At 53.4% G+C, this 15639-nt stretch overlaps 1 protein-coding gene across 1 annotated transcript; it reads right to left on the bottom strand.

Moving 5' to 3' along the window:
- Positions 1-877: 877 nt before the first annotated feature.
- SUV39H1 (suppressor of variegation 3-9 homolog 1) lies at positions 878-13794 on the bottom strand. The gene is made up of 6 exons (XM_018044877.1): positions 13725-13794; positions 11522-11667; positions 9481-10143; positions 3498-3644; positions 3281-3410; positions 878-2549 (listed from the first exon to the last, which is right to left on the bottom strand). The coding sequence occupies exons 1-6, from the start codon at positions 13741-13743 to the stop codon at positions 2416-2418; spliced, it is 1239 nt and encodes a 412-aa protein (XP_017900366.1). The 5' UTR covers positions 13744-13794; the 3' UTR covers positions 878-2415.
- Positions 13795-15639: the final 1845 nt, after the last annotated feature.

The following is a 15639-nucleotide window of genomic DNA, read 5'->3' as shown; positions in this document are numbered from 1 at the left end:
TGATCAGGGGTGAAGGCTCCGAATAGATTGGGGAACAGTATCACAGGTTGTGAGGGCTTTGAGATGTTTGTGAATCTCTATCCCCCAAATTGGACACAGTGTAGCAGGGCAGCGTTTGCAGCCTCGGGGTTCTTTGGAAGTCTGTGTCCCCTAGGTTCAGTGCAGCATGGGTTATATGGGGTTCATGTCCAGGTAGGATTGCAGAGCTGTAGGGAGATGTGTCCCAAGGTGTGAGGTCCCTGAGGTCCAGGGTCAATTTCCAGGGTATAAGGTCTATGAGCTGTTTGGAGGCCCGTGCTTAGGTGCCTAGAACTCTGAGTTGTTCAGGATCCTGTCGCCTGTGTGCAAGGTCTCTGAAATATTTGGGTACCTGTCATAGCATGTGTGGTCTCTGAGCAGAACCAAAGGGCATGGGTTCACATTCAGGCTGAATGATGATGAAGGCAAGTATGTATACTTGAAACACCATCTCTTATGTTTTATACCCTGGCACATATAGGTGCTCAATAAATATTTGCAGAAAACTTCCCCCAGCACATACAGACTTTTCTCTTTGAATGTAGTAAGCAGGCTTTGGGCTCAAAAGTTTGAAAAGCATGGAAGATCCAGCTAGAATTGTGTCATATGTATGGCCAGTGATAATGCTTTGTCCATTTCAACAGCAATGGATTTAGTTTGCTTGTCCAGTGTATGATAACTTTGAAGTATAAAGCAAGCTTATCTTAGGTCAGCATGTATGCAGACGGTGGTGCAAGTGGTGCACTGCAGGGAATTTAAATGGCTGAGGTTGGAGGACTGCATTCCTGGGCACCCCTGCTCCCAGCCTCTCATCTCCCCAACCCCCACCTACACAAGGTCTTCAATCCCCACACCTTGGTTTTTTCAGCCAATAACCTGTTTTATTGACGCCCATTCCCAGACTGGGAGGGCCAAGGGGATATACAAGAGGAGAATCAGATTCAGTCCAAGCCTGAAGGTCAGTCTGGGGGTGGGGAGCACAGACACACAGATGGACACAAAAACAGACACACAGATCTGGCATCTGCTGGCAGGGCACACAGTCTCACGTGGGAACACTGCGCACAGGTAGTCAGGGAAGGAAGGCTTCCTAGAGAAGACCTCACAGGGGAAGCAAGGGACGAGGCAGCCATCAGCGCCTTCACCTTTTATACATTTGTGGGCAGGGAACTGAGACCAGAGGACCCAAGGTGAGTGCAAAGGGCTGGAGGGCTAGGAGGTGGCAGGGGCTTCCCCTCACCTCGCCACATCCTGGTGGGTAAGCCAGCCCCACCCCATTCTTGGTCTGTGCTTTGCCTTCTGCCACCCAGGCCCTTTCCTGGGATCCACCTCCACAGTTTTCAAGGCTTCCCTGAGACGATCCACGTGGACCAGGTGCTCAGCCCAGTGCCTGGCACCTCCTCAGCACCCCATCCATGCACGTTTTGTCTAAGTGCTGTCTACAGCCTAGCTAGGTCTCAGGTCCAGCTCTGGGTGCTATCAGCAGTCCTCACACCACAGGTTAAGGGCTCCCAGAATCCTTTGAACTTAAGAGCCCTGGGCACTTTCTAGCTGTTGCAAAGGCAGAGCTGAGTCCCACCCCACCTTAGTGAAGTGAAGTTGCTCAGTCGTGTTTGACTCTTTCTGACCCCATGGACTGTAGCCTACCAGGTTCCTCCGTCCATGGGATTTTCCAGGCTAGAATACTGGAGTGGGTTGCCCACCTTAAGGACAGGTAAAGTCTGGGCTGCCTCTCACTGGCCAACAGGCTGTGGGCATCCACTCTCCTCTAGTGGCATGTGGGTGTCTGCTTCTCAGAGGCACAGCTTTGAAAAGGAGACCCTACAGCTGTCAGGCCAACACCAGCCAGCATGCAAGCATGAGCAGGACCCAGCCACAGCCTGCAGCCCTTGAAGACCGCCCCCCTTCTTTCACTAGCACATTTCTGTGGCAGGGGAGGCGAATGGGCTGGGAATCCTGGGCTCTGGGGTCAGCCTGTCCTGGGAATGCTTCCTCACACCCTTGGGGCAGCACGGAGAGGGCCTGCAGCAGACCCTTCAAGCTCTGGCCAGAAGCAGGTGCAAAAACAGACGTTTCTACTTTGGGTATGGGCTGGGGCTCAGCCCTCGGACCGCCTTGCTAGGCCATGGATCCCAACTGCAGAAAGTCCTGGTGTTGAAAAATCACTTCTGAAGGTGGGCAGGGGTTTGTAAGTGCAACCCATGGATGGGGCTGGGACAGGGAGAGGGGACTCCTGGAGTCCGTCCTCCCCATGGCCATGCAGCCCTGAGCAGGGGGCAGGCGGAGGCAGGCAGGAGGGCCTGGCAGTTGTTCTTCAACAGGAGGGCAGCAGTGGGTGGGTGGGGTGGGCTGCTTTTTAGCCCCCCCCCGGTCAGTCTGGCCTCAGACTTCATGGGGCTAGAAGAGGTATTTGCGGCAGGATTCAGTCCCACACTTGCATTCGATGCGGACCCGCTTCTTGGGAGAGCCGGGGAGCCCAGCCAGGCCAAAGTTGGAGTCCATGCGTGTGCTCTCCATGTCCACGGGGTCCACTGTAGAGTCACAGCCGGAGGGGGGGTACTTGTTAGACAGAAGGCCAAGATGGAGGGGTCCCGCTGCCCTTTTTACCACAGGACCCAGGAGTCTGAGGGGCGGGGAGGTCTGAGATGTGAGTCAGGTAGCGGGTCATAGGGTTGGTGGTTTCGGGTAAGGGCCAGGGCTTCCACTAGAGGGGTGTTCAGGTGTTAGGAAGATGGCCAGGGAGTGAGGGTTCTCGGAGGAGGCAGGGAGCTGTCGGGGTGATCGAGAGGGTTGTGTCAGACAGGGGTCAGGAATGGAGGGTCACCTGGGCATCCAGAGGGGCATCTGAACTCTCCTGCCAAAGATTCCCCTCGAGTGTCTCAGAGGTGGCTAGTTTGTCAAGAAAGGGACTGGCTGGAGGCCACAAGGGTGTCCAGAGTCTTGGAATGAGGAAGGTCAAAGGGGGTTAGGAGCAGTGAAGGTTGGGGGACTGGGGAAATTCAGACAAGATTGCAATCAGGAGGAGTGTCTCAACTCTTGAGCCAAACATCCTCCCCCAGGAGCCTCAGGAGAAGTTGGTATGAGGGTCTCAGGCTTGGGGTCCAGTGGTTAGGAATGAAGGGATCCCCAAAGGGTAGGCATGAATCCAGGAGTCCAGATAGGAGCCTGGGAGTGAGGAAGAGCCTCTTAAAGCTCCTTGGGGAGGGGTCCTCATGCCCCATGTCACTGTATGTCCCTGCCCCCAGTCCCCTGCCACCCCCACCTTGCATGTTGTAATCAAACGTGAGCTCCTCGCCTGCCCGGATGGTTCTGGTGGCAAAGAAAGCAATGCGGGGCAGCCGCTCATCAAGGTTGTCTATGAAGACGTTGTACACCTGGAGGTTGGGGTCACACTGGGCAAAAAAACAAAAAACGGCAGGAGGGTGAGGAGGGGCCCCAGCTTGCTCCTCCCAACCCCCTGCCCCCCTGCGGGTACCCACACTGTGGTTGACAAAGTGGGAGATGTTGCCGTAATAGGCGGCGTCCACAGTGTACACATCCTCCACGTAGTCCAGGTCGAAGAGGTAGGTGGCACCCTGGCGGTCATAGATCTGGCCCCGCCGCTCTGCCTCCTCTGAGGTAATGATCTGGGGAGAAGGTCACAGGGGAGAGGAGGTTGGCCCAGAAGGTTCAGGAAAGCCAGCACAGCTCCTGACCCCCATCCTGGCCCCCTGGAGGAGAACAAGGGAGCAAGGAGGCACCCCTGTGGCTAGCTCAGCAGGGACACACAAGGGCTGGTAGCCCTTCTCAGGCCTCTGGATGGTATGGTGAGTCTCTCAATGGTAGGTGGAGGCCGGCCACAAGGTCCAGGAGTGAGAGAGAAACCCCCTTAGTGAGAGACCCACATCAAAGGTGAGGAAGAAAAAGGCCCAGGGTTGAACAGAGAGGGGCGGGGAGAGTGGGAGTGAGAGGCTGATCCAGGGCAAGAGAGCCTGAGGCACTGAAGGACCAGCACAAGAGAATCAAGCCTGTACAGGTCGGTGTGTGCACTGTGTTCTCAGTCATATCCAACTCTTTGTGACCCCAAGAACTGTAGCCCACCAGACTCCTCTGTCCATGGGATTCTCCAGGCAAGAATACTGGAGTGGCTTGTCATTTCCTTCTTCAGGGGGTTTTCCCGACTCAGGGATCAAACCCACGTCCCTTATGATTCCTGCACTGGCAGGTGAATTCTTTACCACTGTTCCACCTGGGAAGCCTATGCAGGGCAGTGCAGACAGCAAAAAGCACATAGTGAGCGTGAGAGGCCCAGGGAAAGGGAGACTGAATGAATGAGAAAAAGACTCAGAGGCCAGAGCCAGAGGCAGAATTAGACACAGAATCTTAATGCAAAGGTCCCAGGTCCAGAGAAAAGGCCAAGACCCCAGAGAGTCTGATAGCACAAAAAAGAGGTGGAGGCCAAAAACTCAGACAGAGAAGGAAGAGGAAAGTAAGGAGACCATAGCACAGATGAGACCACCTCACTCAGGCCTAACACTGTGCACTGCCAACAGCTGGTATTTAAGACAGCAGGAGGTGGGTCTCCTCCACCCCAGCTGGGTCCCCGCCTGTCCGAGTAACCGGAACACTATCCTAGCCCAGCCTATCTTTGCCTCCCAAGTGCTGGTGACAGACTCCCCACCCAACCCCCACCACACACCACCCCTCCTCTCTATCCCTCGTGTCCCCTCTTCCTGGTCAACCACAGCCTTCTGGTAATCCCCGACCATGCTCCCTCTGGGTGAGGTCCCACCAGTAGCCAAGACTTCCCCTTCTCAGCCTGGGTGCCCTTAGACCAGGGCCAGCCTCATTCTCCACTCCTGGGTTCTTGCTGCCCATCAGCCACAAGTGCCAGCGCAGTACGCCGCTGACACGCAGTAGACACCTGTCATGTGTATTCCGCCCTCTAGCTCGGAGCCCTGACCTCCGTCCAGCAGTGGTCCTAAAGGCAGCTCAGCTCTCTTCTTGCCACATCCCATCTTCCTTCCCTCTCCGTCAGAGACCACCGCCCACCACTACCCTCCTGCCACACTGGACCTAAGCCTGAGACACACCCCAGCCTCATTTCTTGCTCATTCTCATGTCAGCCCGTGACCAGCCTGTTTTCTCTAGCCTCTTCCTTGCCTCCTCCATCACCACCTCCAGCCTCTGTTCTGTGCTGAAGGCTGATCAACAGCCCCCTTAGAAGATGCAGGCTTATCCCCTGGGCCACGCTGCTCACTGCCCCTTACTCCAGCTCCATTCCTTGAGGAACCTGGCTTCCCCATAGCAATTTGTTTGTTCGCTCATTCATTCAGTGGATTTTCATGGGGCCTACCCTGTGCCTGGCCCCAGTACTCAGGGGTCACAGCTGGGTGGGGGAGACACAGGACCCCCTGGCCCTTGGGGGTCACTGGCGGGAGAGCACAGGGACCAGGCCTGGGCTGGCCTTCATGGATCACAGTCTAGTTAGTGCTTAGAGCTTGAGGGGCAGTGGAAGAGAGACACGATCTAAAGGGAACTGCAGATCACAAAAGGGCTTTGACCAGATTGAAGAGTGGGGACTCTCTCCTGTGGGACAAAACAGGAGTCACAGAAGCATTTTGAGTAGGAGTACATCAAGGTCAGCCTCCCTCCACCTCCCAGAGAACACACCCTTCCTTCTGATGTCAGCTCCCACAGATGTCACTTATCTGTGCAGCCTTCCTGAAGCTCCCGCTCCCCACCCACCGCCCCTCTAGAAGCCTGGGATCAAAGGGCAGCTTCTCCTGGGCTCACGAGCAGACCAGGTAGTGCCTGGGCTGGTTTTTCCCTTTGGGTTCCTCCCCAGCCAGACGGAATGCCCACCTCCTCCCCAGTTTCTATTTTCCTGTCCGTTCTTCCCCTACCTGCTCCCTCAGTCTCCCCATGAGTGAGTCACACTGCAGACCTTGCAGGGTACAAATGGTTCCTTCTGGCTTCTTTTCAGCTCCACTGTGTAATGGTTGGTCCACCCCCCAAAAAACCTGAGAGCAAAACAGTCCATGTCCCCGCTCCCTACCAGAGTGACTGGAGAAGATAGATGGGCTAGAAGCTGGCAGCCGGGAAAGGATTTTGATGTGAATGGGAACCAGAAGACTCAGAAGCCAGTTGCTGTTCTGCCCCCTCCCGGATATGGGATCCTGAATGTTCTCTCCCTGTGCCTGTTTTCTCAGCCAAATAAAACAAACAAACAAACCCAAACCACAACACTCCACCAGGTCTGGCAGGACACTAGTTTTAGACATCCAGGCCCACTTTACTAGCATGGTGACTCTGAGCACGTTACCTCTCTGTGCCTCAGTTTTCTCATCTGTAGAATGGAGATGACAATAATCTCAACTTGACAGGGGCTGTTGTAAGAATCCAACAAGTTCAGATATGTGAAAGGGGTTTGTTTGTTTTCATGTTAGGAGTGGCTGAGTACTGTAGCTTGTCAAAATCTAACAGGCTCTCTTCTTTTGTGTGCCCTTTCTCAAGAAAAGAAAAACTTCTGCTAATTAAATGATGATATGCCATCACTTAATTAAACTAATTAAAGTGAGGTTCACTTTCATTTCAGAGTTGAAAAAAACACGAAGAAAGTGCATGTTTCAGAATTGATAAACTAGGCTACGTTCTCTGGTGGGTTAGGATGGTGATGTTCCGATGAACATGGAAGCACAGCTGGTGTGGGGACTGACAGCAGAGATGGAGAGTGAACTGGGTTCCAGAGTGGAGGGGGTCAGAGGTATGCCCCCGATTATGTAACATGCAGTAGGCCAGCACCACATAATCAAGTAAGTTAATATTTCTGCAAAATGACGAATATGCACACCAAGTGGGATAAACAGATTACAAATAGGCATATATCCGATCTGGTTGGCTTTTGTAGCCAGGCAGGCTACAGAAATTTTTGGTTTCTGGGCATTTTGGATGTTCTGAATTTTGGACTGTAATGGCTAACGTTGTTTGAAGACTTACTGTGTACTGAACACCAAATGCTTCACACATCATAACTCACTTTAGTTCTTGGAACAAGTCTATGAGGTGGGTGCTATTATCATTCCTGTTACACAGATTAGGAGAATAAGACACAAACAGGTTAAGTGACTGCTGATGAGTGGTGGAGCTGGGATTCAGTCTCAGGCACCCAGACTCCATCCTCCTGAGCCCTCTGCCACGCTGCCTTGTCAGAGTGGGATGCGGGGGGGGGGGCGGTAGTTTTGGACCTGGCAGTGTTTGGGGGCCTGTGCTGCCATCAGGAGGCCCCGCAGGTCTAAGGATGTCAGAGGTGGGCCTGGAAGTCACTGAATGTGGCAGGAGGGAAGCCAAGAAATACCTTGAAGAGAATGTGGGAAGAGTGGGAAGAGTGAGGATAGGGAATGAGAGGGTCCCCAGTTACTGCCATGTTTATAGCATGGAGGAATAAGGACACTAAGGAAGAATGGTGTGAAAAGAGTCGGGCCTGTGGGACCTTGGAGTGCCAATGAGTTGAAGACTCTTCCTCCTCCTCGCCTGTCAGCATCTTCCTGTGCTGCTGACAACTCCTCCAGAGACGGCCAGTGCGGTGAAACTAGGTACACCCCTGCTCTGGACTTCCTTAGGACCGCTGACTCCTGTGGGTATGGATGCCTCCTCCCCTGCATAGCTACGACCCCTCTAGGCTGTGACATCTCTTCCACACTGTTGCTCTCCCTCTAAGACCTGAATATCTCCACTGGAGTGTCAGGGCTCTGAGGGTGTGGACACTCCCTCCAGGCTGTCAGAGCCTCTTTGGTGTACACCTGAGCTTCTTGACTGTCACTATCCCGCTGGGGTGAGGACACTTCACTTTCCTGTCAGGGCAGCGTGAGCGTGGATACTTCTTAACTCGGACTGCCAGGGTCCTCTGGAGAGCTTGCCCTCTTCCTTGAGTCACGCTGGGACATAGACACCTCTTCCTACAGACTATCAGGAACCCTCTGAGCTGTGGCCGCCTCCTCCTTCCTCTGGACTGTCAAGTCCTTCGACACGTGGACATTTACTCCACCCAGCCCCCAGGATTGTCTGGGGTGTGGATATCTCTCTGTTCAGACTGTCAGGGTCCTCTGCTGTGTGGACTGCTGAATCTCTAGACAGTTTCTGTTCCCCCGCCCCCTGGGGCTATGACCCTCTCTATAGTTCCCCAGGGCTTTCCAGGTGGTGCTAGTGGTTAAAAAAGAAAAAACCCCACCTGCCAATGCAGGAGATGTTAAGAGACATGGCTTTGATCCCTGGGTCAGGAAGATTCCCTGGAGGAGGGCATGGAGACACACTCGAGTATTCTTGCCTGGAGAATCCCGTGGACAGAGGAACCTGGCAGGCTACAGTCCATAAGGTCGAAAAGAGTCAGACACAACTGAAGCAATTAAGCACGCACACATAGTTCCTCAGAACAGGAGCCTCTTCTCTTCATCACTGTTATCACTATAGCCAATGCTGTCACCTCCCAACTGTATCACGCCCCTAAGAGACCCACAGAAATACAGAGGTGTTTGGGGCTGTCCCTGTGACAAGGTACACTCATGGATTTAAATGGTCACGGTCCAGGGATGTTAAATGTTCCCCAATGCATGAGGCATTCCTATGTAACAAACAACTGTCTCACCCCAAATGCCCACTGTGACCCACTTCAAAACTTGCTGTTGCAGACACCTGCTAGTTATTCACCCAACCCCCTTTTGTTTTCCACTTGGGCATATGGCTGAATCATGCTTTGCAGCTGCCTTTGAACTGAAGTAAGGCCCATGACTTGGTCGCAGCCAATAGGTGTGGGCAGACATGATATGCACCATATCCTGGCCCAGCCCATTAGAGACCTCCCCTTCTGCCCCCCAGCAGCCCACCCGCCACGCAACACTGAGGATCAGAGGCAGCTCTAAGCCACGGTAAAGGCACAAGAGGGAAAGAACCTAGGCAGCCACACCATTTGGGTGGAAGGATACCAGCTTTGCCCCAGTGTCCTGCAGTGGCTAGAGGAGGAGGTAGCTAACCCCGCCCCCGCTTCCCGCCCAAGGCAGACTGTGTTCTTTTTGTGCAGATTAGTAAAAAAAAAAAAATGCTCCTGGGCAGACACTGACTGGTGATAAGCTGGACCCTCATGAAATGAGAAGAGGAAGTGCCTTTTCAGATGATGCAATCCTGTGCAGACCACGTGGTCTGTTAAAAGGAATGCTGCCTGGATTTCAGTTTCCGCTTACCTCTTTGCTAGGTACCCTTATGAAGTCAACCCAGCTTGAAAGTATTTCAACGTGCCTTTAACTACCAGCGTGGAATATGTGCCCCTGCCAGGATGTCCCTCTCACACTCAGGTTACCCCCTCAACACCTTCCCCCCAGGGAAAGCAGGGGAACTTCGGGCATACAGCAGGGAGAAAGAGGCAGGCGCTCAGGGTGGGAACACACAGTGGGGAGAGCCATACACACCCGCCAAGCCCTGTCTCCCTACCTCGCCCACGTACTCCATGACGAAACTGTTCTTGCGGATCTTCTCCAGCGTGCGGACACCCCAGCCGCGTCCATCATCCGTGCGGAAGATGCAGAGGTCGTAGCGGATGCCCTTCTGTACCACTCGGTTGGGGCAGTCATAGCCACAGCGGCAGCGGGAGTTGCACTCGTAGATGGGCAGCCCGGCTCGCAGGCGCACCTGGCCCTGGTCATTGTAGGCAAACTTGTGCAGTGATGCCCCAGGGCAGCAGCCTCCAGCCGGTGCCCACAGACAGTCCTGGCACTCGCAGCCCACAGCCACCTGGTTGAGAGTGATGCCCTCACCAACACGGTACTCGTTGATGTACACGAAGGCCCGTGGGGGGCCATCCAGGTCCACTTCGTTTTCCACGGTGATGCGTCCCAGGTGGCTGCGCTTGGCATTGAGCTCCTGCTCCCAGCGCTGGAGTGCCCGCCTCTGCTTGGCCTTCTGCACCAGGTAGTTGGCCAGACTTGGGTCCAGGTGCCGGGGTGGCTTCGACCGGTGGTGCCGCCGGAGCAGCTCCCTTTCCAAGTCCTTGTGGAACTGCTTGAGAATGCGCACACACTTCAGATTCTGCCGTGGTTCCCAGGTGCTCTCGGAGTCTGGGTACCCACGCCATTTTACCAGGTAATACTCCTGTTCCTGGGGGGGTGGGGAAGGGGTGGGGGCACTGTAAGTGACAGACGAGACCCTTGGGCCAGCTCTTGTGGCACTTCCATCCCAATGGCTGTGGGCAACACCCAAACCGCTCCTTTCCTAAAATGACTCTTTGCAGTGATAAAAAAAACATAGGCTCTCAGAGTGAGGCTCACTAGGTTCAAATCCCTCTCTTCCCCTTACTATCTGTCTAAATCCAACTTTTATCTCCCAAATCTATCCCCTCCTGCTAGCTGTTCAGCCTCTCCTCTCAGAGTCATCTTTGACTCCTTCTTCTCACACTCCCCATATCCACCCTCAGGAAATCCTTCAAGCTACATCCAGAATACTACACTTCAAATCTCTGTCACCACCCTCATTGCTCGCCTGGAGTGCAGCAGCAGCCTCCTCACTTGTCCCTCTGTTTCCACCCTCATCCCTAGGTCTGTTCTCCACACAGCAGCCAGAAGGATCTTTTCTTGCCGAGAGGCACTATAGGATAGAGTTTAACTACACAGATTCTACAACTAAACACGTTGGGTACACATCCTGAATCTGCTGCTCCCTAGTAATGCAAACTTAAACTCAGGCAGTTATTTAACTTCACTGGGCCTCAGTTTCCTCATCCTGTAAATAAGAAAAAAAAGAGCAGATGTTTTTCTAGCATTCAGTATGTAGAAGGTATTGTTCTAAGCAACTTATATGTATTATTAGCTAATTTAACACTTACAACTCTATATAAGGTAGATACTGCTAATTATCCCCATTTTATAGATGAGGAAAATGAAGTACAGAGAATTGGTGTAAGTTTTCCAGGGTTACACAGCCTGGATGTGAACTGAAGCATGCTGGCTCCAGGCTGTTCTGTTAACTGTCCTGCCATTATCTCCTCGGGCAACAGTAACAGTTGCCATTTTACAGTGTTGCTGGTGGGATTAAATTAGTTTCTAAAAGAAAGTGCCTCGCAAGGCAAAGTGCTCAAAACCATTCAGTTCAGTTCAGTCGCTGAGTCGTGTGGGACTCTTTGTGACCCCATGGACTGCAGCATGCCAGGCTTCCCTGTCCATCATCATCAAAACCATTAGCTATCATTATCTCCACTCCTGGGCTCAGCATCTCAATCTTTGCAATTGGTTTGTATTCAGAGGGAGGTGGGAGGAGAGATTTATTTAAGGATTCCTTCTGGCTCCTGCCCCTCTCAGAAAGCCACTTGGTTTTCCCACCTGTAAAATGGAAATGATAAGAGGGCCTACTAATCCTACATTTTTAAGATCAGAGGAGAAAACTGCTTTTGGAAACAGATGTGGGTAATGGGGGAGGAGGGGGGCAGGAAGCCAGCTTCCTTGAGTCACCTCTGCCCTAGCCACAGTCACCCCAGACTCACGCGGATCTTTTTGTAGTCGCACAGGTACTCGACTTCAAAGTCATAGAGGTTCCTCTTGGAGATGCCAAGGGCAGGGCAGGAGAGCTTGGCCAGGCGGCACAGGTCCTGTAGCTGATTCCAAGAAGATTTGCAACACACACTGCAGCCTAGAACAAAGAGGGCCAGAAAGAACTATTGCTGAGCATCCTGATGAGGCCAGGGGTCAAAGAGGACCCCAAATCATCCCTAGGAATTCCAAAGGACTACCTCAGAGTCAGTGAAATTTAATCCACAGGCCTTCCCAATGCTAAGACCCTTCAACAAAGATGTGCCACTCCCATCTACCCCAGTGCCCACTGTCCAAGGCTTACCCTGGAGCAGCAGACTTCCAAGTGGTTTCTGCTGCACGGATCGTCCTAAAGGAATCTATTCCCCACCCCTCCTCCAGAGCTTTCAGCTCCCTCTATACCATTCTTTAAACTGCCTGCAAACCTCCTTGGAGTTCAGGACCTAATTGTCCTTCTCCCCACTTTGCAAAAGAAAGAGAACAACCCCCATCTCAGCAGGGTGCACTGTCCCAAGGTGGGTGGGTAGGGATGAGATTAAAGCCTCCAGGGCACCAGACGAAGGCATTAACTGGAAAGACTGGTCCACAATCTCATCTGTAACTCCTGGTGCCAGATGTTTTAGAATCCAAATTCCTTTTGGGGGATTTTACAAGTGTAGTTCTAGGTATATCCCCTACATTCCCTAACACAGCCCTAGTGTGGTCAAGGGTATCAAGCCATAATCACATTAATAGTTCTGCAGAAAAAGTGTGAATTTTCACACTGAATAAAAGAAAGATGCAAGATAGTGGCAGTGATAGCCTAATTTTGCCACTGAATGACACCAAATTTAAACTTTCAGGGCTTTTTGGATTTTGGAATTAAGAATAAGAGATTGTGGAGTGATATTAGATTATAGGAAGCTTCCCCAAACGATTTCACGTGAGTGCCTTAAATCCATATTTTTTCAGGCTGCATTTTGATTTTCTGTCTCATTCATATTTCTCTGAAGGGTAAAGCTCACCCAAAGGAGTGTGCTCTGAATTCAAGAACAGACAGAACAAATAGGTTAGTTGTTGGGGCGGGGGGGGGGAGGATACCAAAATTTTTCAGGACAGATTTTTTAATTTAAAAGGCTTCTTATGGTTCAAGGCATATTCTTAGTTGCTGTGCTTTAGAAGCCATTTTATCAAATCATTTCACAAAACCCTTGTTCCAAATGTAATCAGTCAGTCCTCATCCTGTTTCATCTTTTAAAAATGTTTAATATTTTCTACCTTCCATTACAAAAACTGAAACTCATGGTGAAATACTCTAGATGTCAACCTACAAATGTACAAGAGCTCTGCAAAATCATTACGTGTGCATTTCCACCCCTCCTCTTAGACAGGCCTAGTGGAGACTCGGCCTGTGCCCACGCCTTCCTTTCCCTATGCCTCTCCCTTGCAAACTTGCATGAAGCCCCAACTAATGTGATCCCAACTCAAATATGCTGCTGTCTCCGCACTGACCACAGGTGGACTCTCCTACCCTCAGAGCTCCCCTTCACACCTGTGGAACCCATCCCCCCCGCAGCTTTCCTCATCCAGAGGGGCCCACCTTCCTCAACACTGAGTCACCCCTCTTTGCCTGCGCGTGAGGGAGCCCAGCTCTCCCATTAGGGAAGTCTTCTTCCCCTCTTCCTGGGGGAGTTCTCTCTGCCTCAAATCCTTCCCCCATCACGCTGCGAGCAGATATCCTCCCCCTGATGATTCCCCTGTCCCGCAACACTGAAAAGGAGGTCCGTCCCCTTCCCTCCCCTCCCCTTCCGGCGTCTCGCGTGGACACCAAGAGGGTAACGGTCACCGGCGGCCAATTTTCCCGCGCGCGGGCGCGGCCTCCCCCAACAAGCCCCCGCGCGTGCGCGCGCCGTCAGGTCGCAATCTGCGGCGCGCGCCCCCCTCTCGCGTCCCCACTTAGCCCCGCGCCCTCTGTGTTCCAAGGCACGCGCCCCCTCCCCTCAGCCCCGCCCAGCCCCGCGCGCCAGGCCCGCGCGCCTCGAGCCCCAGCCTTTTAGCGCCGACCTTCCGGCTCCCGGCCCGGTGGCCTCGGACGCCGGGGGCCCCGAGTCCGCGACGCCACCCCTCCAGCCCACCCAGCCTGCCAGCGGGCCCGCGTCGCTGCCGCCACTGCTTCACCTTTTAAATTTTCCGCCATCTTTCCCCACGGCTAACGACATTCGGGCCTAACCGGCCTCGCGAGAAGAGAGCTCGCGCGGGCGTGGCCGAGAATGCGCAGCCTATTGGCCGCGCCGCGCAGCGAGCAGCGCCTGCGCGGACCAACCGGCGAGCCGTGACGGGACCCCTCCCGGCCACCCGGCTCGGTCCCGAAGGCGGGTGCTCGCCAGTGTTTTGCGAGAGTGCCTCTGGGGGGCGGCCGCGGCAGCAAGGGCGGCTGAGGTTGCCGGAGGCCCTGCCCGTACGCCGGTCTGTCTGTCACGCTGTCAGCCAATCACGTTGTCAGCTAGCCGCAAGAGAGGATTCTCCGTCCTGTCAGACCCCCCAATTATCGCTGTCAGTCAGTCCGTCACCATATTTTAACCCCAAGCAGTCCGTGACTCCCCAGGTGGACTACCGCCGCATACAGCTCCTCGGGCAGTCACCCGACTGAAATCCATCACCACTACCACTGTCTCATCAGACCCCCGCCCGCCATTCACGCTGTCAGTCTGTCAGCAGCAGCATCCATTCTTGCTTTCGGGCCAGCTTCGAGGCCCCCGAGGCAGACAAACGGCGTTGACAACAGCTATGCTGCTGTAAGCCAGCCTGCCATTCCCTTAGATTGTCCCTTCATCACACCATCAGTCTGTCCAGTAGCCAGGCTCTCCATCTACCCTGGCCCTGGAAGCAGCTCCGAATCCCCTGGGGGAGATCATCTCACCACCGCCCAGGAAGCCAGCTTGGGCCCTCTGGCTGGCTGTGATTATGTCAGGACAGACTGTCATTGTCAACATCGAATGTAGCCCTGTCGTGTGGGCTACACGCTTCACTGTCAGCTGGTCACTCCATAATTCTCTCAGGTTCCTCCTCATTCATGCCGTGATCGGGGAAGTGATCAGGCAGTTTATTCCCCCAGAGCACGTACTCACAGCAGCTAAAGCCTCCAGGCCACCTGTCAGTGGCCAGCAATCTGTCATTTCTCAGGCAAGGCATACCCTCCATTGGTAGGTCAGTCAGCATTCTCTGACCCCCAGGGCCCTTTAGGGTGGATGTGATTCTGTCTGTGGACAGCCATGGTTTCAAGCGGCTACACTGATTTTTCAGTGGGCCAGCTGGCCTGTGACTCATTCAGTCTGCCCCTCGTATCAGTCAACTAGGTAGCCATTCTCAACATCTGACTGAGCACACGGTCTGTCAAGTACGCTGTGATTTGTTCACAGTAGACAGTCAGTCACTAGATATGGTTGCCTATCAGGCAGGCACAGATCTGTCCATCAGTCAACCTGAAATTCCCTCAGGGTAGACCTCCTTTAGGGGCTTCCCAGGTGGCTCAGTAGTAAAGAATTTGCCTGCCAAGGCAGGAGATACAGGTTTGATCCCTGGGTTGGGAAGATCCTCTGGATTAGGAAATGACAACCAACTCTAGTATTCTTGCCCGGAAAATTCCATGGACAGAGGAGTCTGGTGGGCTGCAGTTCATGGGGTCGCAAAGAGTAGGACACAACTGAACGACTGAGCAGATCTCCTTTACACATCCCCAGACAGTGTAACATCCACACATGCTCTGCGGCCAGGTGTGATTCCTAGCAATAGTCAGCCATTCACAACATCCGGCTACCCAGGCATGCAGCAACAGCACGAGTCATCAGTCAGTCAACCTGTAAGTCCCTCAGGAGGCTGCCTCTCTTTTGCAGCATCAGGTCATCAGCCCCAGCCAGTCCCAAGCAGGCTGTAATTCAGTTAGATTTTAAGTAGCTCACAGTGTCAATAACCCACACTGTCATTTCCTCAAATTGCCCCTCTCCCTGTTGCTCCATACTTTATGTAGTCAACCAAATGTTTATTCTGTGCCTGCCAGTCCAACTGTGAGCCAGCTGGGGAAATGACTGGTCAG

The sequence above is a fragment of the Capra hircus genome, unplaced genomic scaffold, assembly GCF_001704415.2.
Source record: "Capra hircus breed San Clemente unplaced genomic scaffold, ASM170441v1, whole genome shotgun sequence".
NCBI classification, from domain to species: domain Eukaryota; kingdom Metazoa; phylum Chordata; class Mammalia; order Artiodactyla; family Bovidae; genus Capra; species Capra hircus.
Note: the sequence above shows the minus strand (reverse complement) of the source record. Positions and strands in the feature narration are given on the sequence as shown.